At 53.0% G+C, this 24,177-nt stretch overlaps 9 protein-coding genes across 9 annotated transcripts; 3 read left to right on the forward strand and 6 right to left on the reverse strand.

The window, feature by feature from the left end:
* Window positions 1–511: 511 nt before the first annotated feature.
* On the forward strand, window positions 512–1,557 carry CAOG_01466 (hypothetical protein; the record flags this gene model as incomplete). Its single annotated transcript, XM_004364277.2, has 5 exons — window positions 512–612; window positions 819–1,003; window positions 1,113–1,188; window positions 1,275–1,389; window positions 1,498–1,557. 5 exons carry the CDS (start codon window positions 512–514, stop codon window positions 1,555–1,557), a joined length of 537 nt encoding a protein of 178 aa, XP_004364334.2.
* A 7-nt stretch (window positions 1,558–1,564) lies between these two features.
* On the reverse strand, window positions 1,565–3,901 carry CAOG_01467 (hypothetical protein). Its single transcript, XM_004364278.2, has 6 exons — window positions 3,685–3,901; window positions 3,191–3,474; window positions 2,983–3,036; window positions 2,112–2,906; window positions 1,852–2,001; window positions 1,565–1,751 (listed from the first exon to the last, which is right to left on the reverse strand). The coding sequence occupies exons 1-6, from the start codon at window positions 3,871–3,873 to the stop codon at window positions 1,610–1,612; spliced, it is 1,614 nt and encodes a 537-aa protein (XP_004364335.2). The 5' UTR covers window positions 3,874–3,901; the 3' UTR covers window positions 1,565–1,609.
* A 34-nt stretch (window positions 3,902–3,935) lies between these two features.
* Window positions 3,936–5,548, reverse strand: CAOG_01468 (hypothetical protein). Its single transcript, XM_004364279.2, has one exon. The coding sequence runs from the start codon at window positions 4,936–4,938 to the stop codon at window positions 4,042–4,044; it is 897 nt and encodes a 298-aa protein (XP_004364336.1). The 5' UTR covers window positions 4,939–5,548; the 3' UTR covers window positions 3,936–4,041.
* Window positions 5,549–6,770: 1,222 nt separating this feature from the next.
* On the reverse strand, window positions 6,771–8,404 carry CAOG_01469 (ester hydrolase C11). The gene is made up of 4 exons (XM_004364280.2): window positions 8,249–8,404; window positions 7,983–8,084; window positions 7,654–7,829; window positions 6,771–7,550 (listed from the first exon to the last, which is right to left on the reverse strand). Exons 1-4 carry the CDS (start codon window positions 8,364–8,366, stop codon window positions 6,966–6,968), a joined length of 981 nt encoding a protein of 326 aa, XP_004364337.1. The 5' UTR covers window positions 8,367–8,404; the 3' UTR covers window positions 6,771–6,965.
* Window positions 8,405–9,160: 756 nt separating this feature from the next.
* Window positions 9,161–12,581, forward strand: CAOG_01470 (tyrosine-protein kinase Srms; the record flags this gene model as incomplete). Its single annotated transcript, XM_004364281.2, has 11 exons — window positions 9,161–9,383; window positions 9,707–9,713; window positions 9,782–9,853; window positions 9,916–9,987; window positions 10,085–10,144; window positions 10,220–10,291; window positions 10,359–10,430; window positions 10,521–10,675; window positions 10,753–12,098; window positions 12,182–12,257; window positions 12,331–12,581. The coding sequence occupies exons 1-11, from the start codon at window positions 9,173–9,175 to the stop codon at window positions 12,579–12,581; spliced, it is 2,394 nt and encodes a 797-aa protein (XP_004364338.2). The 5' UTR covers window positions 9,161–9,172.
* Window positions 12,582–12,663: 82 nt separating this feature from the next.
* CAOG_01471 (hypothetical protein) lies at window positions 12,664–14,527 on the reverse strand. Its single transcript, XM_004364282.2, has 4 exons — window positions 14,454–14,527; window positions 13,623–13,743; window positions 13,464–13,508; window positions 12,664–13,361 (listed from the first exon to the last, which is right to left on the reverse strand). The coding sequence occupies exons 1-4, from the start codon at window positions 14,508–14,510 to the stop codon at window positions 12,994–12,996; spliced, it is 591 nt and encodes a 196-aa protein (XP_004364339.1). The 5' UTR covers window positions 14,511–14,527; the 3' UTR covers window positions 12,664–12,993.
* Window positions 14,528–14,651: 124 nt separating this feature from the next.
* CAOG_01472 (hypothetical protein) lies at window positions 14,652–16,226 on the reverse strand (the record flags this gene model as incomplete). Its single annotated transcript, XM_004364283.2, has 6 exons — window positions 16,208–16,226; window positions 15,953–16,089; window positions 15,797–15,877; window positions 15,586–15,713; window positions 15,295–15,501; window positions 14,652–15,226 (listed from the first exon to the last, which is right to left on the reverse strand). The coding sequence occupies exons 3-6, from the start codon at window positions 15,835–15,837 to the stop codon at window positions 14,652–14,654; spliced, it is 951 nt and encodes a 316-aa protein (XP_004364340.2). The 5' UTR covers window positions 15,838–15,877; window positions 15,953–16,089; window positions 16,208–16,226.
* A 767-nt stretch (window positions 16,227–16,993) lies between these two features.
* CAOG_01473 (catalase) lies at window positions 16,994–19,291 on the reverse strand. Its single transcript, XM_004364284.2, has 2 exons — window positions 19,200–19,291; window positions 16,994–18,613 (listed from the first exon to the last, which is right to left on the reverse strand). Exons 1-2 carry the CDS (start codon window positions 19,277–19,279, stop codon window positions 17,242–17,244), a joined length of 1,452 nt encoding a protein of 483 aa, XP_004364341.1. The 5' UTR covers window positions 19,280–19,291; the 3' UTR covers window positions 16,994–17,241.
* Window positions 19,292–19,439: 148 nt separating this feature from the next.
* CAOG_01474 (hypothetical protein) lies at window positions 19,440–24,171 on the forward strand. Its single transcript, XM_004364285.2, has 3 exons — window positions 19,440–19,662; window positions 20,153–20,344; window positions 20,429–24,171. The coding sequence occupies exons 1-3, from the start codon at window positions 19,522–19,524 to the stop codon at window positions 24,032–24,034; spliced, it is 3,939 nt and encodes a 1,312-aa protein (XP_004364342.1). The 5' UTR covers window positions 19,440–19,521; the 3' UTR covers window positions 24,035–24,171.
* The last annotated feature ends 6 nt before the right edge of the window (window positions 24,172–24,177 follow it).

Consider the following 24,177-nt stretch of genomic DNA (forward strand, 5'->3'; position numbering starts at 1 on the left):
TGAACTTTCTGTTTTTCTTGGTCGATGTAGCGATAGTTTGAGTTTGATCTCGGTTTTCTCGTCAAGAATTTCCAGCCGATTTCATAAACCACAGGGTTCCCAAACGCAGTCGCAAAGACTAGTATTGCACGAATTTTTCAAGGGCGGCGACCGAGCGAGTCAGCCTCCGCGAGCACCGAAGCTGCAAGCACCGGAAACTGGACAAGCGACAAGTGCTCCTTCCAGGTCAGTGACCATCTCCGACTCGACGAAACTCAATACTAAATCAATTTATACATTTAGTTTGAGCGGTGTCGGAGTGCGAGTGTTTGACTGACGCGTCTGGCGTGCGGCCAAAAACTGTACTTTGAGTCGCAAGTTTCGGTTTGAACTCCCAGGTTTCCACGACCAGCAACAGTTCCAATGATCTCGATAGCTCTTGAACAATGATTGCTCATACGAGGAACACACGACTGATATCAAAATTGCGTTTCAGTCTTCAAACAACACGAAACAGGAAACTCAGACCCGAATGGCGGAATTCACGCTTGTAACAACACACGACCGACTCGATCTCTGTCCGCAAGTCGCAACACTGATCAACAGCATGTGGCCAATGTCAATCTACGCAAGGTACGTGTCCTGCCCTTGGCTTGGCTGGAGGTTGACAGAGCTGATGGGATCGCGACAAATTTGAATGGAATTGCATTGAGATTGTAGTTTGAAATCTCATCCATACACATACACACACATTGCAGACGAGCCATGCTCGAGCGATCGCATCCATTGCTACCGTGCTCGCTTGAAATCTCATCCATACACATACACACACATTGCAGACGAGCCATGCTCGAGCGATCGCATCCATTGCTACCGTGCTCGCTTGTGCTCCTGGCCAAGAACCTGCCGGATCTCGCACAGGAGGCGCCGCCAATTGACCGCTTGACCACGGATGGTCAGACCATTCTCGGCCACTGTCGCGTCATGTCGCTCGGGGGTCCCAAAGGTGTGCTATTTGAAATTGGTACGAAATCCAAGGCTGCGCAGTTGAAGCATGCGCATCGCTCTGTCCAGTGCTGCGGCGATCCTGTGCTGAATCTCACTTTGGCTGGAATTTGACACGCACGCGCTAGTGGTCGTCGACGAACAACATCGAGGCAAAGGATTTGGAAAGATTCTCATGCAAAAAGCAGAAGAGTATATGAAGGCGTAGGTGTTCTGACGCGGACGGGCCATTTTTGAACCAAAGTCGCCTTCTGGCTCACGTTCCCAATCGTCGTTGAGGTTGCTTTTAGAGCTGGGAAAGCAATAGTCTATCTCAATACCACGGACAAACAGGCATTCTACGAGCACCTTGGGTATCATGTCTGTGATCCCGTCACTTCTGGCGTATTTGGCGGAAAAGTTCAGGTACGTAAATGAATCGGTTTTTGTGCGAACTGGTTGTTGCGTGAATTTTCCGATCCTGCATGTTCTCACCCACACTACACCCAAACTACGGTGCAAACACACGAACAGACACTCGATCAAACACCATCAACAGAACCAAAGTTGGTTTGGCTCAAGAAGGAGCTGTGATATGAACACAAGTGTGTGATTTTGAGTGTCAAAGTTGTAATGCATTCAAACATTACAGCATCCGGGGCTCAAACATCACAACAAGCGCTTGGAACTCAGCAGACGAGAGCCCTGTTGCTGCCACGAGTTGCTCGAAGCGATTGTCCGGTGTATTGACAACGAGCTGACCAAGCTTTGGATTTCGGAACGCAAGACTGATGATTCCATGGGCAAGAGAGTGACAGAAAAAAGACAGCGTGAGCGACTGCAATGGCTGACACTGAGAGGCAAATTGGTTGTGACCACAACACTTACAGGCGCAGAAACAGCAAAACGGTGGTTTTCCATTGCGAGCTCGTCAGACTTGAGTTGCTGTTACGGAGGTCCAAAAGCGCAACAAACTCGCTCACGTCAGACTGGATGTCGGCGACAGGAATGTGAAAGAGCGAAAGGAGCGGCGTGATTCTGTCGCAGCACAAAAACGCGCGCAATCAAGACACCCACACACAGCGGAGGTGAGCAAGTGAATGCTGGAAATCAAAGCAAAGACAATGTTCATCGAGACCAATACGCACTCTTTGGTTAATTGCGATAAGAACAGGCCTCGTCGCACAAGTGCAGGTGCCGCAGCATCGGTCAGAGGTGCATGGAAATCCAAATCGTCATCGGCCTGAGAGGCTGGTTGCTGCTCTAGCTTTGAAATCTGAGCACTCTTGTCACTCGCACGCGGTCGAGGGGCCAGTGATTGCGCAGATGCAGGGGTTTTGCTCGTCGTGTTGCTGGGATTGAAATGGTCGACATCAGGCTCGTCATTGTCCGAATCGCTCAGATAGTCATCATCAATCAGCTCAGACGAAGCAAACGCCGACGAGGCGACGGGCTGCCTGGCGCTAGTTGGAAGGGCGAGCTGGGCATAGTCCAGCAGGGCGTTGGTCTGCTCTTCCGCTGTCATGTTAGGCCGTAGTCGCGGCTCAATCACGTGGCCGTGAAGAAAGGCGACCGCTGCATCCGTCTGCCACGTACTGACGATCAAACAGAGCTCGCTCCAGGCCGACGTGTTGATGAGCGAGTTCAACAGGCTCGACTTTTTGGCTTGTCGCTGTTGTGGAGTGGCAACTTTTGGTGTTCGAGGTGCGTGCTCCTGTAGTGACAGCGAGTTTATATCGTCGTCAAGGCCACTCGTCGCTCCGATTTGGTCAAAAGTGGGCCGGTAGCCTTCGATGGCATCATGCGCGTCGGCAGGACGCACGGCTGGCGCAATAACCTCAGCTCCTTGTCGCTCTCGAAAGAGCAACTCACCAGCAGGCCGTTGTGGAGATCCTTCCGGGTTGCCAGACGGCGCAGCCTTGACGGAAGAATCTGACGACCATCTGCCGCCAATAATGTTTCCAAAGTCAACGACACGATTTGTCGCACCACGCCCCATGCCCAGCGTGCTGCACATACCGATCTTCTGCTTTTGGGTGAATAGGCAATAGCTTGATTGGTGTTCTTGGTTTTCTGACGACAGGAACCAACAAAGTGACAATTCTCCAAATCAATCTACAAAGTACAAGATTCCCTGTTCCTCCACAACGCACGCTCGCTCCCCCTTTCCTTCCACCACCACCCCCCGTCCTCGCTTCATCCATATCTTCCCATGCGTTGGGCTTACTGCTCGTTCCGAAGCCACAGCGCATCGCTGGAGATTTGGCTCTCGAAAAACTTGGATGCCTGGAAGCAGGCGTCCGAGCAAAACCATCGCCACTCGGTCAAGTCGTACACTACATGCACCTTGCGATCAATGGTGTAGCGAGCGGGTCGCGTGGATCGGGCGCTGGATGCTGGCGCTGCCGTCGCTGGCTGGGGCGGGTTGTGACACATGGGATAGCCGCAGCGGCCCATCAGCGCGCGCTCCTCTGTCATGGCCGTGTAGTGGCTGGGTAGAATGTGCATGGCCTAGCGAACAAGAGGGGACGCAAGTTGTGAGGCGAGGGCAAAAGTCAGCGAACGACGTTTGATTCGCGTTTGACACAACCAGCACGAGCCCCTCGTCATCGGATGTGTGCTCTTCAACAACAACAACATCATCATCATCACACACAACCGACAGCAAGGCGAAAATAAAGAGTTGAGAGGAAAAAAAAAAGCCAAAGCCAAAGCTCTTACCGCAGTTCGCAGCGACTCTTCCGTCATGTTCCCTTCGAGCAGCTGCTTTTGCACTGCAAACGCACGCTTCTCGACATCAACGCGCGCAGTCAGGTGGGCAAGCTCCCGATCGATGAGAGCACGCCCGACTTGCACCTTGGCACCTTCAGAGGGTGATGGTTTGGCTGCCACGGGCTTCTTGGACTGCATCGTTAACAAGATTGGTCGTGTTGAAAAGGAACAAGACTGGATTGGATGGTGTAGGTGTTTGTGTTTGAATGGAAAAAGTAGATGCATTCATGCAAATTGTATTTGGGTAAAAATGACACGACACACGACACACACACAAATGAAAAGCAAATTGGGAAATAAAAATTCTTAAATGCTGAGAGCAACGTTGTGGTTGTGGTGCTCTTGGTTGTCGGCAGCCTTGGCAGTGAAGGGATCGGCAAGAACGGGCAGGTAGTAGGCCTTGGAGGGACGAGCCATGTCGTAGCCGTCGCGCCACTTGGCGCAGAGCAACGAGCGATCGACAGGCTGGAACTGCAGCTTGGTGAACACGCGGGCCATGGCGGGGGCGGTGGTCAAGGCAAACACATACTCGTAGCCGTCAGCGGTGGCGTGCTGGATGAGCTTGGAGACAAGGTGGCTGGCAATGCCGCGGCCCTGGTAGGCAGGCGAGGTGCAAATCTTGGTGAACTCGGCCTCGTTGCGCGAGAACGGCTTGATCGAGGCAGAGCCGGCAAAGACGCCATCAACGTGGCAAACCACATAGTTGCGGACGGTGCTGCTGAGGGCTGCGCGCGAGACGGGCAGGATGCTGCCGTTGGCCATGGGACCGGCAATCAGCGAGTAGATGGCATCCGTGTCCTTGTGGGTGGCGCGGCGGATGGTGAGCGTCTCGCGCGAAGCAGTGACAATGGTGGTGGTGGTGGTCGAGTCGATCGGCTTGAGAAAGCGAGCAATCGACGACTTGAAATCGGTGAAGAGGGTGTTAATGTGGGCAAAGTCCGCAGCGAGGCGTGCGTCAATGCGGGCGGTGCCGTTGGCATTGGAGGCACGGATCGAGGCGAGGAACTTTGGCGCCGACGAAACGGGCACGGGCGCGAGCGAAACAAAGTTAGCAGGCGCGGAGGCGGTGACAGCAGCACCGGCAGCGGCGGGACGGAGCGCTGCAGGGATGCGGGAGGCCGGAAGGCGGATGGGTGCGACCAGGCATGGCTTGGCCAAGCAAGAAGGGAGAGTGTTGCGAGTAAGGCGAACAAGACCGACCATCGAGCGGGCGATCGGATGAGCAAGGACGGGCGGAAACGAGAACGCGCGCGAAACCAACGAGAGAGAAAAAGTGTGTGAGAGCTAGAGAGCTAGAGCAGCGCCCCTGGGAGCAAGCAAGGACTCCTTGGAGGAGTTTTGAGCTGAGTTGCTTAAACCCTAAAGATGAAAATGAAAGAGCCTTGAGGTTGAGAAAAAGAGGACTGAGATGTTCTGTGAGAAACTCAGTGTCAGCCTTTTTTCTTGAATCCAAAAAGCGTTGAAAGCGACCAAATGTGACGTTGCACAGAAATATGCGCAATGGGAGCAGATGGGCGGAAAAGGGTGTTCTTCGAAATCGCCAACGCTTGAGTTTGTTGTTGATAACAAGGCAAGAGTTGAAAAGAAGAAGTCAAAGGAAGGAAGAGCAGAAAAACAGAAGAACAAGGAAAAAAAGCAGAAGAAAAAAAAAAAAAAAAGGCGCGAAGCTTTGATCAAAAAGAACAAAAAGTTGGAAAAAAAAGAAAAAAGGCTTTGAAGGCAAAAGCAAAAAAAAAAGTTGGCTTTGGGTTTTTTGGCTTTGGTGTGGATTTTTTTTTTTCAAAGCCGATGCGGTTATCAGTATTGGAAAAAAAGAATTACGCAAATTAAAAAAACCGTGTGCTTTTTTTTTTGTTGCTTGATGGACGTAAACACACGCGTGTTGGTTTTGATGCTTGGAAGATGTTGCTTGCTGTGGTGGTGATGGGGGACCGGGGCGGTGGGGCGGCGCGGCGGATTGGTGGTGCTTGCTGAGGTGGTGATGCGGTTCGGCGGTTGACAGATGCGGCTGTCCGAGGTAAGTTTAAGTCAAAAAAAAAAAAAAAAAAAAAAAAAAAAAAGGGCTATCGAGTTGCTGGAAAGTAGAAAATGACCGGAAGTTGCTTGCTGGAGAGCGACGTCAGGGCAGAATTAGACTCAGGACAGTGAAGTGGCGATAGACTTGCAGAAATAGCGGTGGACTTGGGGAACGCTGGCGGGGAAGGGAAGGAAGCGGGACATTTTTAATAAAAGGGGATGGGAAGGGGGTGGTTAAAAAAAGGTTTACTGGTGGGGGATTTGATGAAAGGGAAAAGGAAGGGAAGGGGGAAAGGGACTGTTTTAAAGTGACATTAGACCGGACGCGGTATCCTGATGGCACGAGGCAGGTGGCAAGGCGGGTGGGGGAGGGAGGGAGGCCCGAGATCGGGGAAGCGGACGAAGCGAGGATCGACCACAAAAAAAAAAAAAAAAAAAAATAAAGAAAAAGCGCGAAAAAAAAAAAAACTAAAACCACGCGGAAATGATCTTCTAAAGTAGAAGAATAAGAAAAAAAGAGAGTGAGAATTTCGAATTGGTAATGGAATAGGCGATAAAATGAATGATATCAGAGCACAATGCATTGCGAATGATAGAAATTAAAAATAAAAAAATCAACGGGCAAAGCGATCTCGATGTTGGATTGCTCCTCCTTTTCCACCGCGCTGGGAGTTCCCTCGCCCCCTCTCTGTGTGCGATTGCAGTCTACGTTGATGCAGACATCGAGTCCATACGGCAGGCGTTTCGCGATGAACAACCGGTTTGCAGAAAAAACACAGCGAAAAAAAATAATGCACAAGATCAGAAAAAGCGGATTGTTTGGCCACTTTGACTCAATTTGCCGGTCCGTGCACGGGGCTCATGCAGGGCTGCGCAAAGCACACGGGCCGATGCGCAAGGATGCGCAGCAAGCGAATCAGCCCACGACAGAGCAGTCACAGTGAGATGTGCGACTTCCGAGCGTGTGATTGCCTCCGCTCTTCAGATATGCGAGTTAGATTGGAATGGGAGAAAATTTAGCAAACTGTTCGTGTTGAAATTTGCACAGCGAAAGTGTTTCTTTTGGTTCAACGCCAAAGCCTCGAGAACAGCTTCGCCACATGTGTACCGCCATTGACAAACACACAAACCCAGAAACACACGACCAGAAGGGCAGCAAGTACGCAACAACCTCACAAACTTGTTTTTTTTTTTTTTTTTTTTTTTGGTTTGGCTCAATCTCGCCCAACTTTGTGAGTTACTTGGGGACGCCCAATCCGGTAAATGTGCTCGGCTGGCACGAGATAGCCTTCGTACTCAACCACCTCGGGAGTGGTGTCGTAGTGATAGTGGCCACCCTCGCCGTGGTTGCTAAAGCAGTGGGTGTGGGTCAGGCGCAGGTCGAGGCCGAGATCGCCGCTGACCATGGTGCTCAAGCACACCAGCGGTGACTGCATCTCGTAGAACTTGAGCCATTGGTCGACCTCTGCATCCGAGCACAGCGGGACGGGGCTAAAGTCGGGCATGACGTGAATCTTCGCCTTGCCTTCGCGAATGACAAAAACGCCACCCAGACCAACACCCTGCTGGCCGTAGCGTGAGACGATCGCCTGGTGCAAGCACGACAAAAAGTCTTTGGGTCCCGTTCGCACGGAGGCCTTGACGTGCACGACTGGGCCGCGCACTCCTTCCGAAGCGAGCACGTTGCACAAGACGCCAACTTGGGTCGTGTCGTACGGGCGCAGCTCGCACTTGTCGTGTGCTACGATTGCAGTTGTAGTAAGGTTGTTGCTTGCGCCCAGATGCACGTTTGGCATGAGCTGAATTGTTGTTATTCAGAGGAGGTGGACGCGTTGAGTGCAAATGTCTCTCGGTCTGGCTTTTTGTTTTGTTTTTTCAACATCAAACCCGAGTCCAACTCACCTCGCAATTGGTTCCAATATACTTCCATGAACCAGCGCCAGCGCCAATAAAGAACGCACCAGGCAGGTCGACTTTCGTGGCCACCTCTTGCAGATCAAACAGCACGTTTCGATTCGCGGTCGGGATGAGGTAGGGCACGCCACCGACGTCTGCCAATCGCGGGCTGCCGTTGATTCCTGTACCAGATTGTAGGTGAAAAAATGATTGCAGGATGTGTGAGCATGAGGCAGGCGCCAACACCAATTGAACGGATTGTGGATTCCAAGCTCGCACAACCAATCTGGTCCACCACCAACGAACGAGCACGGCTCGCCACGCTGCATGCATACCTGGAGCAGCAAGGTGATACGGCGCAGCAGTCAGATCGGGGCACACTTCCACCGGGGTCGCACTCGCGTTGGCGAAATTGGCTTGGAGCGCGTGCTGGAGCACTAGAGTTCAAATTTATCATCATGGAGCGATCATCCAGCCAAGTCAGGACATGTCAAGCCGGTGGGTCGAAGTGAACAGACCACCACAGATCATCCCCCCACAACCAAACTACTGCGGGGCAGCAGAGGAAGGCGACAGGAGGCAACCGAGGGAAATGACAGACCTGCACTCAGTTCGTCCAGCGACGGGACATGCAGGGCCTTCTTCTCGACGGCAGCCAGGACCTCGGCAGGAACGTCTTTGATTGCGTGAACCGACTCATTCGAAGTGGCAGAGGCCATGGTGGAATGTCGGATGGTCGATCGAATCGATTTCAAATTTGAAAGACTGAGCGCTGAATTCTTTGGATGCGAAATTCAATCTACTGATCGCCAGGTGGTGGCCATCGTGGTGACCACCGTCTTGAATATTTGTGTTTGTTTCGGCAGTTTCAAAGACAAAAGCATAATCAAAGAGCGGTGTGCAGTTGTGATCAGAGATCGAGCTGCGACGATACGAGTGTTGGTTGATGGTAAGCGGGGTTGGTTGAAGACTTGAGCGAGACGGAGGTTTTCCACCAACGTCATCTGCCTTTTGGTTTGTCTGGCACTGCACGGCCATTTGAATAGTTCGAAATGACACGCAAATCCAATCTTGTACCAGTCAGATTTGTTTGTTTGTGTTTGTTTGCTTTCCGGTTTGTTTTTCGTTTTTTTTTTTGGATTTTTGTTTTTTTTCTTTGTCTTTTCGTTAAGAATCTCCAACCGCACTTCCCCGCCTCCACAAGCGCAAAGCGACTTGCTTGTGCATGTGGGAATCGCCTTTGTGAGAGAGGGATGGTGAAGACGCGAGCAGAGGCTGGGCAGCGCAACACATGTTGGCTCAGGTTTTTTTTTTTTTTTTTTTGTTGCGAAATGAGGCACACTCACGAGCCTGCAGATAGGCATGCACGCTGACAAAGAGCTGCTCTCGAAGTGCACTGTGGGAGTGATGTTACTATGACTGTGATCGCGCTGCCATGAGAACAGGAGGGCGCAACGGGCGGAGCTCTCACAGGAACAGTCGATTTTTTACATGTTTTCTAATCGTTTTCGTACCATTTCAAATCATGTACAGGCCCTTGCCATTCGAACCAATGGCGAATATGCGTGACGCGTGTTGGACTGGCAGATTTCGCAGAGATGTCGTCGCCCTGCTCTGGGTCCTGCTGTTCTTGAATCTGGCAGATGCCGCCTCTGGACAAGAAAACGCATGCAACAAGTCGTTTGCGGCCCAACTACACAAGTTCCAATCAACATTCCGCCAAATTCAGCATCATTGTAAGTTGTGCTCGGCAAATGTGGCTTGCCGGGCTTTGTTGTTAATTGTTGTGGTCGCACCACTCAAGCTTTCGCGAACGTTCGGTGTTCAATTCCCACAATGCCCTCTTGGTTCGCAGGACGATTTCTGGGATCTCCAGCATATCCGCAAATAGTTTCAATGGTTTAACGTCGCTGTTTACCCTGTATGCGAAGCTCTTTAGCCTTTTCGTCTTTCAATTACTTCCTGATTTCCCCTTAACCGTTTTTTTTTGGTAGCGAAATGACTGGCTGCTCCTTCTCGTCGCTTCCTGCCGGTTTGTTTGCTCAATTGAGAAACTTAGACAGGCTGTAAGTCTTCCGAACAAAACGGATGATCTCTGTGGTTGCGCTGACATCTTCTGGTTGGAAATCCAAAGCAACTTGCAAGACAATCAGATCACGCAGCTGGCTGCTGGGTCGTTTGCGGGTCTATATTCCCTGTCTCGCTTGTATGAGTGAAAAAGCGAAATTGCTGGCAATTGTATTGTTTTCTTACACAATCGGCTTGCAGAACTTTGGACAACAGCGCGATCACAACGTTGGATTCGCAAGCGTTTGATGGACTAACCGCTTTGTACCAGTTGTACGGATATCAATCGTGAAGGCTACTGCAGATTGTGCACTTATTCGGTTTTTCCTTCTTCAACGCACTCCGCTTCAAACGGAAGATCTCTTGCCAGTTCTTCACTGTCGATGATTTCAACTTTGACGTTCAGCGGAATGCCGGCTCTGCGAGTTCTGTAAGCGATGCTGACGTTTGCACCATGTTACTTTGAGCTTTGTTTGAGGCTCAGCATTTCGTCCTGTACTTTCAGATTTCTGAGCAATAATGCAATCACGGCGATCCCTGCGGGTGCATTTTATAGCCTCTCCCGGTTGGATTTCTTGTATGAAATAGCAACACGCAATGCTGAACCCTTTGGCTGTGACTGACATGACTTGATGTGCTCTCAGAGATCTGAGCTATAATGCAATTACGGCGATCGCTGCGGGTGCATTTTCTGGTCTCTCACAGTTGGGATCCCTGTATGAGAGCTGATGGTGGGAATTTATTTTGATTGCAGGGCACATACTCAACTCAAAGCTCTTTTGCTACCTTCCGACTGGTATGCTCAGCAATTTGGCCAACAACCAGCTGACCACGCTGCCGCCAGGACTGTTTCAAGGAATGGGTTCTGTTTGGAGTATAGCTCTTTCGTCCAATAACTTTACTTTCGGAGGCAACTCTCTTGCGCCACCCAGCACATACGGTTCTGCTTCCGATCCAATCCGTATGATTTGTTGTTCTGCGATGAATTAGCTAAGAGTTGAGACTCAATGGACTCTGTTTTGCTTGCCTCTTGGTCAGCTTGCGATGCAGCGTGTGCGACCTGCTTTGACGCTGGCGCGTCGTCGTGCTGTCCTGCATTCTGCCTTCGCTGCTCATCCGCCAGCACCTGTACAATCTGCTATGATGGCTATGTTTTGAATGGAGCCGCTTGCGTGGCTACCGCTGCGACCAATATGACCTTGTCGGTTGCGTCGCAATCGGCCGCGTCTGCGACTTCAGTGCGATTTCTGGCGTCTCTTGCTTCTGTTGCTTCTGTAACCTCAGTTGCACCGTTTGTATCATCCGCGTCCGTGGCGTCCGCCAAGTCCGCGGCATCCGCGTCCTCTGTCTCGGCCGTCTCTGTCTCTTCCGTGTCTGTCAAATCTGTCAATTCTCAGTTTGTGTCAACACTGCCAGTTCTAACGCAACCTGCTCTGAGCTCGACCTCTGCAATCGTCCCTCCTGCAGTCTCGACAACCCCCAGCAGTAGCCACAGTGGGGATTCGCCCGCCACAAACAGCAATCACAGCAGTGATTCGAATACTCCACTGGTCATTGGGCTGATTGTGAACAGCGTTGTGCTTTTGATTGTGATTATCGTCCTCATTGTCATGGTGGTGCGTCGTCGCAACCAGAACCAACTCTTCCAAGACAAACCTTCAGCTCGGTTTGCGTACGACGCTGAACGCGATCTGTTGCCTATGACAAGCGTGACCATCCCTGCCGCTTCTGACGCACACGTACCAGCCTCAGCTTTTTCCGCCACATATCAAGCTCAAGCGTCCGACCGCCTTGCTCCCTTGGTTGCAACAGAACATCTCCGAGACGCCTTGACCCTAGACAAGACCCTTGGCTCGGGTGCGTTTGGCGTAGTTGTGCTCGGCCATCTTCCTCGGGACCTGGTGCCGAGCAGCGCGCGTCATTTGCTCCAAGAGCCAAGCCAGCAAGTTCTGGATGTCGCTGTCAAGTGCCTTCAGCCCAACGCGACTGAAAAGTCCCGGATTGAGTTTGTCGAGGAGGCTCGAATGGTCGCCCGACTCAATCACCCCAACATCATCCAGTCGATTGCCGCTTTGCTTGATGCCGAGCCCTACATGAACGTTTTGGAGCTGATGCCGCACGGCGATTTGCGCGAGTTGCTCAAGAAGAGCAGCGCTGCAACTCTGCAATGGACGCGGGGAGAGTTTGCACATGTTCTCGGACAAGTGGCTGGTGCGCTGTCGTACCTCGAGTCGATTCGCTTTGTGCATCGCGATATTGCTGCTCGAAACTGTCTTGTCGGTCCAGGCCTGACGGTCAAACTTGCAGATTTTGGTCTTTCACGCACGCTTGCCGAGGAAAGCGATTACTATCGCATGGAATCGAAGGGCCGTCTCCCTGTGAAGGTGCGGTTGAAGCGCGAATGCATACATGCCGTGTCCTTCTTGCCATTGACTCGCTATGTTATGCTTTTGGCTCCTCGTCATAGTGGATGGCTCCAGAATGTTTGAACTTTCGCAAGTTTACTCACCAGAGCGATGTCTGGGCTTTTGGAGTCCTTGCTTGTAAGAAACAGCGAAGCAGGGTGTGTGGCAATAGCCTTGTCCTCACCGTTTGTGCTTCTGAAAACCACAACAGGGGAGGTCTATTCGTACGGCGCAGTGCCGTACGGTCAACTCAAAGGCCCCGAGGTACTGACACAAATCCTTGGCGGACAGCGACTCGCCAAGCCCAGCGCCTGCACTCCCGAGGACTACAAGCGACTCTTGCTCTGCTGGGAGCTTGATCCGCATTCTCGTTCGAGTCCCTCGCAGCTGCATGAATACTTTGCGGGCATTTCTGCCAATCAGACTGTCCGCGACATTGGTGCCCTGATTACTCGCAGCTGATGGGCCATTTGTGATGTTGAGCTGCAATGAATGAATGTTGCATGTTGCATTGTGCATGTTTGAGCACGAAACATGATTCAGTGTTTTGTGAATTTCCACAATAAAGGAACAGTAGTTCATCCAGAGAGCACTCTCGCTGTAAGACCAAGATGGACAGCCATACCAAGGCAGGGATGGAAATGTTCAAAGCGTTGAATAAACATGGCAAAACAAAAGCGACTTTTGCTCTGCTGGGGAGCTCGATCCGCATTCTCTTACGCTTTGACAACAAGAAGAAGAAGCAGCAGGAGCACATACCATAAGCTTCCAACACACGCAGCGACACAAGAAATGCAAAAAAGCAAAAAAAAAAACAACAACCAAAACAAAACAAAACAAGGGCAACAAATAACAAAACTGAACGAATGGGGCTTTATGCTTTCAAAGTTTGCATCAATTGCGTCGTCTCTCGGATGAGAACATCTGCGCTGGAGAAGACGGCGCCTTGGTCAAACTCCTCCTTGAAATAGCCCTTGAGCGTGTCGCTGAAAGATTTGGACGTCTTGATGAAGATTTTCTTGTGGTCCTCGAGCAGTCGTTTGTGGTTGGCAAGGCCCTCGTCGGTGACGGTGACCTTGCCGACAGAGTCCAAGAAGATCTTGATCGCACCAGCGATCTGCTTGATGGCCACCAAGAAGGTAGACTTTTCAGTGATTTGTGATCGGAGATTTTGCAGGGTCGTCACGAGCTTGGTTCCAAGCGCAAGCACTTGTTGGATATCCGACTCGGTCATCTTTGCCACTGCATGGGTTGTCGAGCAATCAAATAGCGGGTCATGGACGTAGCAGTGAGAAGACTTTCGCTTGGTAGAGGAGCAAAATCACAAAAAGTTTATGGCGGTACCTTTTCCTGCTTCCCGGAACTTGCCAAGCGAGGCAGCATCCAAATCTATACCAGAGAATCACGAAGAAGGTAGGGATGGAGAGGAGGGAGAGAGGGTGAGCGAGTCGTTGGCAAAACGGTTTCCACAATCGCCGCCCGAACTGCACGTCGCTTTGTTACCAGACTCGAGAATCGACTCGACAATAGAGTGCACAAGGCCCATCTGCGCTTGCTCTGCACGCTCGAATGCGGCGCGGAGTGTCTCAATGGCGGGCGCGACAGAGTCGTCCTCAGCAAGAACCTAACCAGAAAAAAAAAAAAAAAGCCAATAACAAGAAATAAAAAGAAAAAAAAAAACACAAAAAAGGCGGCGGTGAGCAAAACGATGGTGACTTGGCTGGCGAGAGGGCCCTGGTTGTGGCAATGATGCCCAGTGCAGACCACTCTCAATACGCACGCAGGCGAGAGCAGGACAGAAAGAAGAGAGCGAGCGAGGAAGGACGCGATTGGTAAAACAAACAAAAAGTTTAAAAAATTGAAAAAATAAAATAAAAATCGATACAAAATCCAGTCAACTCGTCACTCGTCGCGAGAGAAGCAACAAGCGAGCCGCAGCCAAGCAGGTCACGTAAGTCAGTGTGACATGGGAGTGTAGGCAAAAGTGAATCCGCGCGGGACAGGCGGCAGTCATCCCCCCGCCTCACACGAACAAGCCATAAAAGCGCGATTCTGCATTCGTAAACAAGCTGCTCAGCCCTGAAAATAATAAAAAATAAAAAAAAAATAAAAAATAAAAATAAAAATAAAACGGCAACCACAACACTGGCAAAGCGGTGGTCGACCAGCTGCGTTGCTCATGCGACTCTGCACCAGCACGCACGCTGCTTCAGTGGACACAGTCGTCTTTGAGAACGAGGCACTGCGCGGGTGCGAAGAGAGAATGCTCCGCCCAAACCCCAAAGAGAACAAAAAAAAAAAAAGCCGCAAAAAAAAAAAAAAAAAAAAGCAAACCTTGTCGAGGGCGCTGCGCACAACAGTGTCGAAAGCAAAAGCCGAATGGGTCGCCATCTGGAACAAAGTGGACTGAGAAAGACGAAAGTATAGTATACAAAAGCGAGAAAGAAAAATCAAAAAAACAACATTCACAGCGACGCGGCTTGAGCAGCATTGCAGCAGAAATGAGGAAAATAAAAAAATCGGTTATTGGATCTACTCTCGGCGAAGGCTAGAGCGACATTGAGCTAAATGCTGGCGAAGAGCACGCGCCTCGTCAAAGAGCAGCTTTTGCTGGGTGAGCAGTGGCGCGATCAGATTAAAGGAGGCAATCTTCTTGTTCGCCACGGCAACATCTCGTAGGAGCTCTTCGCGATGCGATAGCAAGTCCTGTCGTTGGCGGAGTGGTAGAAGAGCCAGAATGCCATCAATTCCTTCGTCAACCAGTGCTTGTTCAAGCTTGGCCAACGTGCCGGCAATACGTGTGCAGTGCTCAGCCTCTGACTCGTCCTGTTTTCGCGGGTCCTCAGTCCCCAACGATTGCAATGCCGACCGCCATACGTCCAACGTGCGCTGCCGAAGCCGAGGCAGAATCTCCCGCAGCTCCTTATCGGCGTTAATCCACTCTGGCAAGACGCCCGAGTTGATCAAGACCTGGTTGAGCTTGGTGGTCGTTGTGTCTAGAAATTGGTGCTCCTCCATCTTCAATGGCTTGCCCACGCCCTTGAGATTATCAAATTCACCACGCGCCATGGCGTTCTTGATCATGTCATCCACCATCTTGTCGATGCCTGGAGTTGGTCACAAGGTGCAATGAGCAAGTTGCGCGAACACATCCGGACATGAGGCGACGACGTACTCTGTGTTTGCTTTTTCAGTAAATCTACCGAGTCGGCGTAGGCCATGGCCATACGCGTCGAGACCTTCGTCTCGTCAGGATTCGAGTGGGCTTCGGCGGCATCGCGAAGCGCCGCGTCCACGCGATGTTGGTGCACATTGTCGACGGCCTGGCGGAGTCGGATTGCTTGCGAGTTTCGTTGTCGTGCCGCTATTGTCTCTCCAGGGGCTGTCAGGAGTATTTGGGCAGCTGTCAGCATCGAGTTCAAGCCGAATTCATGAATTCGTGGTGTCAACTGACAATCGCTCTTACCGTCACGCTCGTCTATGCTGTGGTGCAGCATGCCGAATATCAAACACTTGCTTGTACAGCTCTTCTGCTGACGGTAATGGCTCCTCTTTCGTCTCGACGGCTTGTTTGTCAAGTTCTTCGCGAAGGGTCTGGCAAACGGATTCAGCAAACCAAAAGTGAATGACAATGCATCCAACCGGTCAAAAAAACGAAAGGACTAGTTTTCTCGCACCTCGTATGCAAGTTGAATGCGATTGAACTTGGTGGCTGCATCGGGGCTGTCCGACTTGTCTGGGTGATGTGTTTTCACGGCCTACCAACAGAATCGATGGGATCAGCCACCTGCTGGGTCCAGCGCCCGAACCTCGCTCGATAGGATTCCCGATACCTCAATGTAGCGATCGCGCAATGCGGCTGGTGCAATGTGCGGGGTGCCGCGGCGTGGCGGGGTCAGCTCGAGCGCAGCGTAGCAGTCGGCGATTGGCAGCCGAGCGGCAGTCCCCGTCGCGTACGATCTGCGAGCAACTATGACGAACGACACGTTAGAAGAGAACAAGGTCCACCCTCTCTGCGAGATAGAGAGAGAGAGAGAGAGAGAGATAGAGGAGTGACCTCTCAGTGTGTTGTGCGATTTGTAACTCACAGCGTGTCAATGCGAACATTTGTCGGCTTTTGAACAGAACAGTATTTGGTTCCAGAATGACGAATGAATGAATGAATGAATGAATGAATGGCTGGGTTTTTGATTGAATGTTGGATTCATTGGGTTGAAATATAAACACGTGAAACACCTCGCTTTCAAAAAGCAGTGCCAATTGCTGTTTCCCCCAAAAGTCAGATGCCCAAGTTCATTGCAATGAGTTGAGTTGGACAAAAGTGACGATCGAGGGCCACTGTGCAGGAGAGCCGAGCGGAGGGAAGGGGGTGCAGGCGGATGACAAAGCGGGAGATGGATCGGCAACCTGTGCTTGGAGCTGATGATTCTGCGTTGATAACGATGATGACTACTATAAATGCTGGTGGTGATGAGTGATGAATGATGATGATTGATGATGAATGATGATGATGATGGCGACGACGACCGTAGTGAAGATGACAACGATCATGAGCGCACCATCGAGACAAAGGTGGCAGCCGTGTGCGAATCGCCGCCACCTGCTGCTGCTGCTTCATGCTGCTCCTGCGCTTGCGCTTGGGCGTGCTCGAGTCGCCGCTGCTGCTCGAGCTGTTGCCGAACTTCAGATAGCTCTCGGAGAGCAGTGTCGCGCGATTCGGTCAGGCGGCGGGCGGCGCGGCCAAACCAGACGTAGACCGCAACCACGGTTCCAGCTGTGGCTGCGACGGTGAATGCCGCCAGAGCAATCTTGAGCACGCGATCTCGCATGTCACACAAACAGGAATGAGCTTGCATGTGTGGATTGTGTTTCACGATGGACGTACCCATTTTCAGGGATATTTTTCAATGCAGAGCGAAAACAAGCACGAATGGAGCTGAAAGTGTCGTTGAACGCTTTGGCATTTTGGCGAACAAGTTGAGAGAACACAAGCCAAACCGGAGAAACAACATCCCCGCACAGACAAAGCCTCACAGCAAGCAACAGAAAAACAGACCGAAGAGTAATCAACAGCCGAAAGTCATGAAGAGAAAGAGACAGAAAGAGCGAAACACAAGGACACTTAAAGCGCAGAAGAGCTCTTCAGCAGACCCTGCTCGATGCGAGCGCCATAGTCAGAGTCGCACTTGCGGAAAATCTCAACCTGGCGCTTTTGGAGGTGCTTCTTGGCGCCGCTGAGATGTCCAACAATGTTGTTCACGAGGGCGGTCTTCTCTTCGGCGGAGAGGAGGCGGTAGAGGTCGCCGGCCTGCTTGAAGTCGTCCTGGTTCTTCCAGGCGGGAGGGTGGTGGCCGACGGTGCCAGAAACCTCGTAAGGGGAGGCGTCGGTCGTCGTCTTGTCCTCCTTGGGTCCGCCGAACGAGCTGGGCTCGTAGTTGGGGAGCTTGCCGCCGTTGCCGTTGATGGCCATGAAGCCGTCGCGCTGGTGGTTGCTGACGCGGGCAGCGTAAGGGCAGTTGACGGGGATTTGCAGGTAGTTGGCACCCAGGCGGTGACGGTGGGTGTCCGGGTACGAGAACAAGCGGCCCTGGAGCATCTTGTCGGGCGAGGGCTCGATGCCGGGCACCATGTGCGAGGGGGAGAAGGCAGCCTGCTCGACCTCGGCAAAGTAGTTCTCGGGGTTGCGGTTGAGAACCATGCGGCCAATCTCCTGGAGCGGGTAGGCCTTTTGCGACCACACCTTGGTCACGTCGAAGGGGTTGAAGGCCTGCTTGGGCACGTCCGCGAGCGGCATGACCTGGATGCAGACCTTCCAGCTCGGGTAGTTGCCCTTTTCGATCGAGTCAAAGAGGTCCTGGGTGGCATAGTCGGGGTTTTCCGCCTTGAGCTTGTTGGCCTGCTCGGGGGTGAGGTTCTTGACGCCCTGCTCGGTCTTGAAGTGGAACTTGACAAAGTTCTGCGCGCCCTTGGCGTTCACCATCTTGAGCGTGTGCGAGGAGAAGCCGTGCATGTGGCGGTACCCGTCGGGGGTGCCGCGGCTCGAGAAGAGAATGCTGACCTGGTGGCACGACTCTGGGGTCTGCGACAAAAAGTCCCAGAACATGTCCGCATCGGGCAGGTTGGTCTGCGGGTTGCGCTTCTGGGTGTGGATAAAGTCCGGGAACTTGATCGGGTCGCGGATGAAGAAGATGGGCGTGTTGTTGCCAACCATGTCCCAGTTGCCCTCCTCAGTGTAGAACTTGACGGCAAACCCGCGGGGATCGCGCGCCGTGTCTGCCGAGCCCTTCTCGCCACCCACCGTCGAGAAGCGCGTGAAGAGCGGCGTGCGCTTGCCAACGCGCTCGAGGAACTTGGCCTTGCACAGGTGGGACACGTCCTTGGTCACCTCAAAGTAGCCGTGCGCGCCAGCACCCTTCGCATGCACGACGCGTTCCGGGATGCGCTCGCGGTCAAAGTGAGCAAGCTTGTCGATAAAGTGGAAGTCCTGGAGCAGCCTGCATTCATTCAGGTGACGAAGGGGAAGAAATCCAACAAAAATGGTGAGAAAAAGCCGAAACGGTGCGAACAAAACAATCATTACAATCAAGAGCGAGAAGGGGGCAAAAGTGAGAGAGAATAACGATTCAAGCTATGCTGGGGGCAAGAAATAGAGAAGCCGCCAGCAGTGAAAACAAAGCCAGAAGAGCAGGAAGCGATCAATTTTAAAAAAAAAAGAAAAAAAAAAAAAGAAGCAAAGACAAAAAGACGGACGCGCCATTCTGTGCGCAGGTTGTGTGCTGCCATCGCCGTTTGAATTGCGTCTCAGAAACGACGACGACAGGCCACACGAGCACCCCTCAGTTGATGGAGCAGTGGGACGGTCCAACGTGCCCCCTTCCCCCCCATCTCCGCCCCGCTTCGTTCTAGACAAGACAAAAGAGTCAAGCGGGGCGGCAAACTGCCGTCGGATGATCTTTTCGTCCGCCTCGAGCCGCTTTCGCTTTGGGCTGCCTCTGGCTTCATCAACCCGGGCGAGCAAGGAGGGAATGTGCAGTTATCAAGACTGTGGCGCTGCAACAAACGGAAGGGAGTGAAGCGTACAGGGGCCCAGTCTCGCCTGCACTGAGGCTGTTCTGGTTGTCGACAACAGGAGTTCCGTTGCTGGTTGTAAGGCGCGACATTGCAATTTGAATGAAAAGGTAGAGTGAAAGACACCAATGCAGTGCAGTACGATTCACAAAATAAAGAGGCTATTCCTTCAGTTCAATTCACAATGTCAGATCGGATTCTGAGCTCTTTCGACTCGATTCTGAACGAGTCAGTCTTTCTCTTTTTTTCATTTTTTTATTTTACTTTTTTTTTTTTGATTTTTTTCTTCTGTTTTTTCGTTGTGTGGTACAATCAGCGACTCAGTCAAGCAACAATGGAGCAAACAAACACACAACAACAGGAGCGCATGTTCGAGCCGACCGAGAACGGCGGCAAGCGCCTCATGATCACCAAGATGGTTCTCGAGAACTTCAAATCGTATGCGGGCGTTCAAGAGATTGGCCCGTTCCACAAGGTGAGTGGATCGCTCGCTCTCTCTCTCTCTCGGCCTCTTCTGTGCGGCTGCGTGCTGCACTTTGATTGTAGTGCCGTTCTGGCGAAAAGGGAGAAACGGTCGACCGCTCACTGGCGAAAGGAGAGAAAAGTAAAACAAAGTGAAACAGCGCACGATTTCAAACGGTTTTTGTTTGCGCGCGCTTTTTTTTTTGTCGCTGTGTGTTTTCGCTTTTCGTTGATTGCAGCGCGCGTCTGCGTCTTGAGCACGTTGATGAAACACGCTCAATCATTTTGTCGATTGGTGACGATGGTTGGGGCGAATGAGGACGAGTGATGGCTTTGGATGGTCGCGATGAAGAAAATTCGCGCGGGCAAAACAAAAAAGTTGAAACAGTTTTTTGTTTGATTTTTGAATATTACGAGTTCTGCCGACAAGTTTCTCCAACTCACCGTGCTTACTCTGCTGCGACGCTAACACACACACACACACACACGCACACAACACACAGAGCTTCTCATCGGTCGTCGGCCCGAACGGCAGCGGCAAGTCCAACGTCATTGACGCCATGCTCTTCGTCTTTGCCTTCCGTGCCAACCGCCTCCGTCAAAAGAACGTGTCGGAGCTCATTCACAACTCGACCAACCACAAGGACTTGAAGTACTGCCGCGTTTCAGTTCACTTCCACGAGATTATCGACAAGGTAATGACACTGACACCAAACACACAGCACCTAATCCTAATCCTGCCCAATCTCACCCCCCTTTTTCTCTCGTTCAACACACAGGCTGGCGACGAGTACGACGTCGTCCCGAACTCGCAGTTCGTAGTCACTCGCACGGGCACCAAGAGCAACACATCCAGCTACCACATTGACACCAAGAGCGTCACTGCCAAGGAGGTCATTGAGCTGCTGAGCGGCAAGGGCATTGATCTGGAGCACAACCGCTTCCTCATTCTGCAGGGCGAGGTCGAGCAGATTGCCATGATGAAGCCCAAGGCGCAGACAGAGCACGAGGAGGGCCTGCTCGAGTACCTCGAGGACATTATTGGCTCTGACAAGCACAAGGAGCCGATTGCCGAGGCCAGCAAGATTGCCGAGGAGCTCAACGAGGTGCGCGCCGAAAAGCTCAACCGCGTCAAGATTGTCCAGAAGGATCGCGAGGGTCTGGAGGGCGCCAAGAATGACGCCGTCGCCTTCCTGCAGCTGGAGAACGAGCTGGCTCGCAAAAAGGCGGCTATGGCGCAGATTCATCTCGCCGAGCTGACCGCCACCTCCGAAAGTCTGTCGGGCAACCGTGAAAAGCTGGAGGCAAAGCTTGCCGAGCAAAAGTCTGGCATGGCCGAGAACGCCCAAGCGCTCAAGGCACTCGAGACGGAGATTGCCAAGGAAGGCAAGGAGCACAGCGCCATTCTCGATGCATGCAACAAGGCAAAGGCAGACTTTGTCGCCTTCGAGCGCAAGGACATTTCTTGCCGCGAGGACATCAAGCATGCCCGCACCAAGGAGAAGAAGCTCGAGAGCGCCATCCAAAAGGAGCAGCACGCAGTCAACTTGGCAGAATCGTCGCTCGCCAGCTGCACGGCCGACAAGACCAAGCTTGAGAAGGAGCACGGCGACTTGCAAAAGTCCCACAAGGTGGAGGCCGCCAAGCTGGACGCCATGTTTGACAGCATCAAGGGCGAGACGGCGGGATTCCAAGCCGAGCTGGAAGCCAAGCAGCAAGAGATGGTTCCGCTCAGCAAGGCGGTCGGCGAGGCGCAGTCCAAGCACGACGTGTGCAAGACTGAATTGGCCCTGCTCGACGGCAAGAGCGAGGCGGCCAAGGCTCAGCTGGATGCCGCGCAAGAGCAGCTCACCGCGACCCAGTCGACGCTTTCGGAGCGCCAAGAGGCCCACAAGGCTCTGCTCAAGCGCCAGGTCGAGCTGACCAAGAAAATCTCAGAGAGCGAGGCCTCCTTGGCCGGCGCTGGCAAAGAAACCGAGGCTGCCCTTCAACAGCAAGTGGCTGCCGCGCGCGCCAAGGTGGAGGAAGGCAAGGCTTCCATTCTCATGTCCCGCAGCCGCGGCAAGGTGCTGGACGGCATTCTCGACCTCAAGCGTCGCAACAAGATTGCCGGCATCGAGGGCCGCTTGGGCGACCTCGGCACCATTGACGCCAAGTACGATGTCGCCGTCACAACCGCCTGCGGTGCTCTTGACAATATTGTCGTCGACAACCAGGAAAATGCAGAGGCCTGCGTGAAGGCGCTGCGCGAGAACAACCTGGGCCGCGCCACGTTTGTCATCCTGTCCGAACTCGGTCACCTCAACAATGCCATTGCCAGCATCCCGTCGCAACCCACTCCCGAGGGCGCACCCCGCCTGTTTGAGCTCGTCAAGCCCCGCGACAAGAAGCTCATCCCCGCCTTCTACCACGCCATGCGCGACACGCTTGTCGCGAACGACCTGGATCAGGCCATGCGGATTTCGACTGCTGGCAACAAGCGATGGCGTGTTGTGACGCTCGGCGGTGAGCTGCTCGATGTGGCCGGCACCATGGGCGGTGGCGGTGCCCCGCAACGCGGCGGTATGATTACCTCTGCTTCTGCAAGCAAGAACGGTGCCTCCGCGGCTGCGCTGCCCCTTGCCGGCGAGTACACTCCCAAGCAGGTGGAGGCCTTTGAGGCAGAGCTGGAAAAGAAGACGCTCGAGCTCAAGCGCCACCGCGACGAGATGCGCCGCCTTGAGCAGGCCCACGAGAGTCTGCTTTCTGGCGCCAAGTCCCTTGCTGCAGAGCTGGACAAGTGCACCATGGATGTGAGCGAGCTCACCAAGCAATGCGACGAGCTCAAGCGCCAGATCAAGGAGCTCACCGCAAAGATTGCTGCTGGACCCGAGGACCCTCAGAAGCACAAGCAGCTGACCGCAGACCTTGGAAAGTTTGCCGCAGAGGTGGCTCGTGCCCAGCAGAATGCCAGCAAGATCCAGGTTGCCATCGATGCACTGCAGTCCAAGATCATGGATGTCGGTGGTATGCCCCTTCGTGTTCAACGTGCCAAGGTGCAGGGCTTGGTGGAGCAGATTGACATTGCCAGCAAGTCGCTCAACAAGCTGACCGTCACCATCAAGTCCTCCACCAAGGCTGCTGAAAAGGCCGCCGAGAAGCTCAAGGAGGTCCAGCGCGAGCTTGAGGAGACTGGTGCCACCATTCAGCGCATCGGCGCCGAGCACGCGGCGATGGAGAAGGAGGCTGTTGCTGTCCTGGCCATCCAACAAGAAGCGACCGCTCTGCTCGAAGCCAAGGAGGCCACGCTCTCTGGACTCAAGAGCGAGTACGACGGTCTCAAGAAGCAGACGGACAAGGCGCGCGCCCTCGAAGTCGACCTGACCAACCAGATCGAGGATGCCACCAAGCAACTTCGCGACGCGACGGCTCGCATTGAGCAGTACCAGCTAGAGCTTGCAAGCCTGACCCTGCACAACATTGAAGCCGAGGGCATGGGCGAAGAGTCAGCCGAGCAGCCTGCAGCTGCCGCTCCAGCAGTCGCGTCCGAGGTCGCCGACGCTGCAGACAAGGACGAAGAGTCTGCTGGTAATCGTGCCGCCGCCAAGAAGAAGGGCAAGAAGGGTTCCGCCGCCGCTGCCGCCACTGGCGTTGCCGTCTCGGCGGCCTCTCTCAACCCGCAACTGGCACTGACCCCCGAGCAGCTCGCGACAATGGACCGGGCGAGCCTTCGTGCCGAAATTGCCCTCATTTCCGAGCGACTTGCCAAACTCTCGCCCAACATTTCGGCCATCCGCGAATACCGCAAAAAGGAAGCCGAGTACCTTGCGCGCGCGGCAGAGCTTGAGGCTGTGACTGACAGCCGAGACGCTGCTCGCGGCCGTCTGGATGCGCTTCGCAAGAAGCGTCTCGACGAGTTTATGGCTGGCTTTAGCGTGATTACCATGAAGCTCAAGGAAATGTACCAGATGATTACGCTGGGCGGCGACGCCGAGCTCGAGCTGGTCGACAGTCTTGATCCCTTCTCTGAGGGCATTGTCTTTAGCGTGCGTCCTCCCAAAAAGTCATGGAAGAACATTTCCAACCTTTCTGGCGGTGAAAAGACCCTTTCCTCGCTCGCCCTCGTGTTTGCGCTGCACCACTACAAGCCCACACCCCTGTACGTCATGGACGAGATCGATGCCGCCCTGGACTTTAAGAATGTGTCGATTGTTGCCAACTACATCAAGGAGCGCACCAAGAACGCGCAGTTTATCATTATCAGCTTGCGCAACAACATGTTCGAGCTGGCAGACCGCCTTGTTGGCATCTACAAGACGGAGAACTGCACCAAGAGCGTTACCATCAACCCCGTCATGGTTGCCAATGCTGCCCTGGCGCAACAACAGCAACCCATGACCGTGTAAGGTTGTGGGCCGGCTTCTTTGCGTTTGTTAACTGAGCTTGTAGTATTTTTGTTTGTGGTTTTGTGTTTTGTGTTTGCGTTTAAATCTTCGGATGATGTTGAATTGTTGATACCGCATGATAAACAATGAAAGTTGACTTAGTT

Source organism: Capsaspora owczarzaki, assembly GCF_000151315.2.
Source record: "Capsaspora owczarzaki ATCC 30864 unplaced genomic scaffold supercont2.2, whole genome shotgun sequence".
Lineage (NCBI taxonomy): Eukaryota > Filasterea > Ministeriida > Capsasporidae > Capsaspora > Capsaspora owczarzaki.

What these genes read in the sequence shown, in the direction of transcription:
- CAOG_01474 (XM_004364285.2), top strand. Translation starts at nt 19,522, where the DNA reads ATGGAGCAAACAAACACACAACAACAGGAGCGCATGTTCGAGCCGACC. An exon ending in AGATTGGCCCGTTCCACAAG is followed by an intron (nt 19,663 to 20,152) that starts GTGAGTGGATCG and finishes CACAACACACAG; the next exon opens with AGCTTCTCATCGGTCGTCGG. An exon ending in TCCACGAGATTATCGACAAG is followed by an intron (nt 20,345 to 20,428) that starts GTAATGACACTG and finishes TTCAACACACAG; the next exon opens with GCTGGCGACGAGTACGACGT.
- CAOG_01473 (XM_004364284.2), bottom strand. Translation starts at nt 19,279, where the DNA reads ATGTCGCGCCTTACAACCAGCAACGGAACTCCTGTTGTCGACAACCAG. An exon ending in GCAGGCGAGACTGGGCCCCT is followed by an intron (nt 18,614 to 19,199) that starts GTACGCTTCACT and finishes GAATGAATGCAG; the next exon opens with GCTGCTCCAGGACTTCCACT.
- CAOG_01469 (XM_004364280.2), bottom strand. Translation starts at nt 8,366, where the DNA reads ATGGCCTCTGCCACTTCGAATGAGTCGGTTCACGCAATCAAAGACGTT. An exon ending in GTATCACCTTGCTGCTCCAG is followed by an intron (nt 7,830 to 7,982) that starts GTATGCATGCAG and finishes AATCTGGTACAG; the next exon opens with GAATCAACGGCAGCCCGCGA. An exon ending in ATATTGGAACCAATTGCGAG is followed by an intron (nt 7,551 to 7,653) that starts GTGAGTTGGACT and finishes ACAACAATTCAG; the next exon opens with CTCATGCCAAACGTGCATCT.
- CAOG_01468 (XM_004364279.2), bottom strand. Translation starts at nt 4,938, where the DNA reads ATGGTCGGTCTTGTTCGCCTTACTCGCAACACTCTCCCTTCTTGCTTG.
- CAOG_01471 (XM_004364282.2), bottom strand. Translation starts at nt 14,510, where the DNA reads ATGGCGACCCATTCGGCTTTTGCTTTCGACACTGTTGTGCGCAGCGCC. An exon ending in TGCGCAGCGCCCTCGACAAG is followed by an intron (nt 13,744 to 14,453) that starts GTTTGCTTTTTT and finishes TTTTCTGGTTAG; the next exon opens with GTTCTTGCTGAGGACGACTC. An exon ending in GTTCCGGGAAGCAGGAAAAG is followed by an intron (nt 13,362 to 13,463) that starts GTACCGCCATAA and finishes CAACCCATGCAG; the next exon opens with TGGCAAAGATGACCGAGTCG.
- CAOG_01467 (XM_004364278.2), bottom strand. Translation starts at nt 3,873, where the DNA reads ATGCAGTCCAAGAAGCCCGTGGCAGCCAAACCATCACCCTCTGAAGGT. An exon ending in CTGTGGCTTCGGAACGAGCA is followed by an intron (nt 3,037 to 3,190) that starts GTAAGCCCAACG and finishes TCCTGTCGTCAG; the next exon opens with AAAACCAAGAACACCAATCA. An exon ending in GTTTTGCTGTTTCTGCGCCT is followed by an intron (nt 1,752 to 1,851) that starts GTAAGTGTTGTG and finishes TGGAATCATCAG; the next exon opens with TCTTGCGTTCCGAAATCCAA.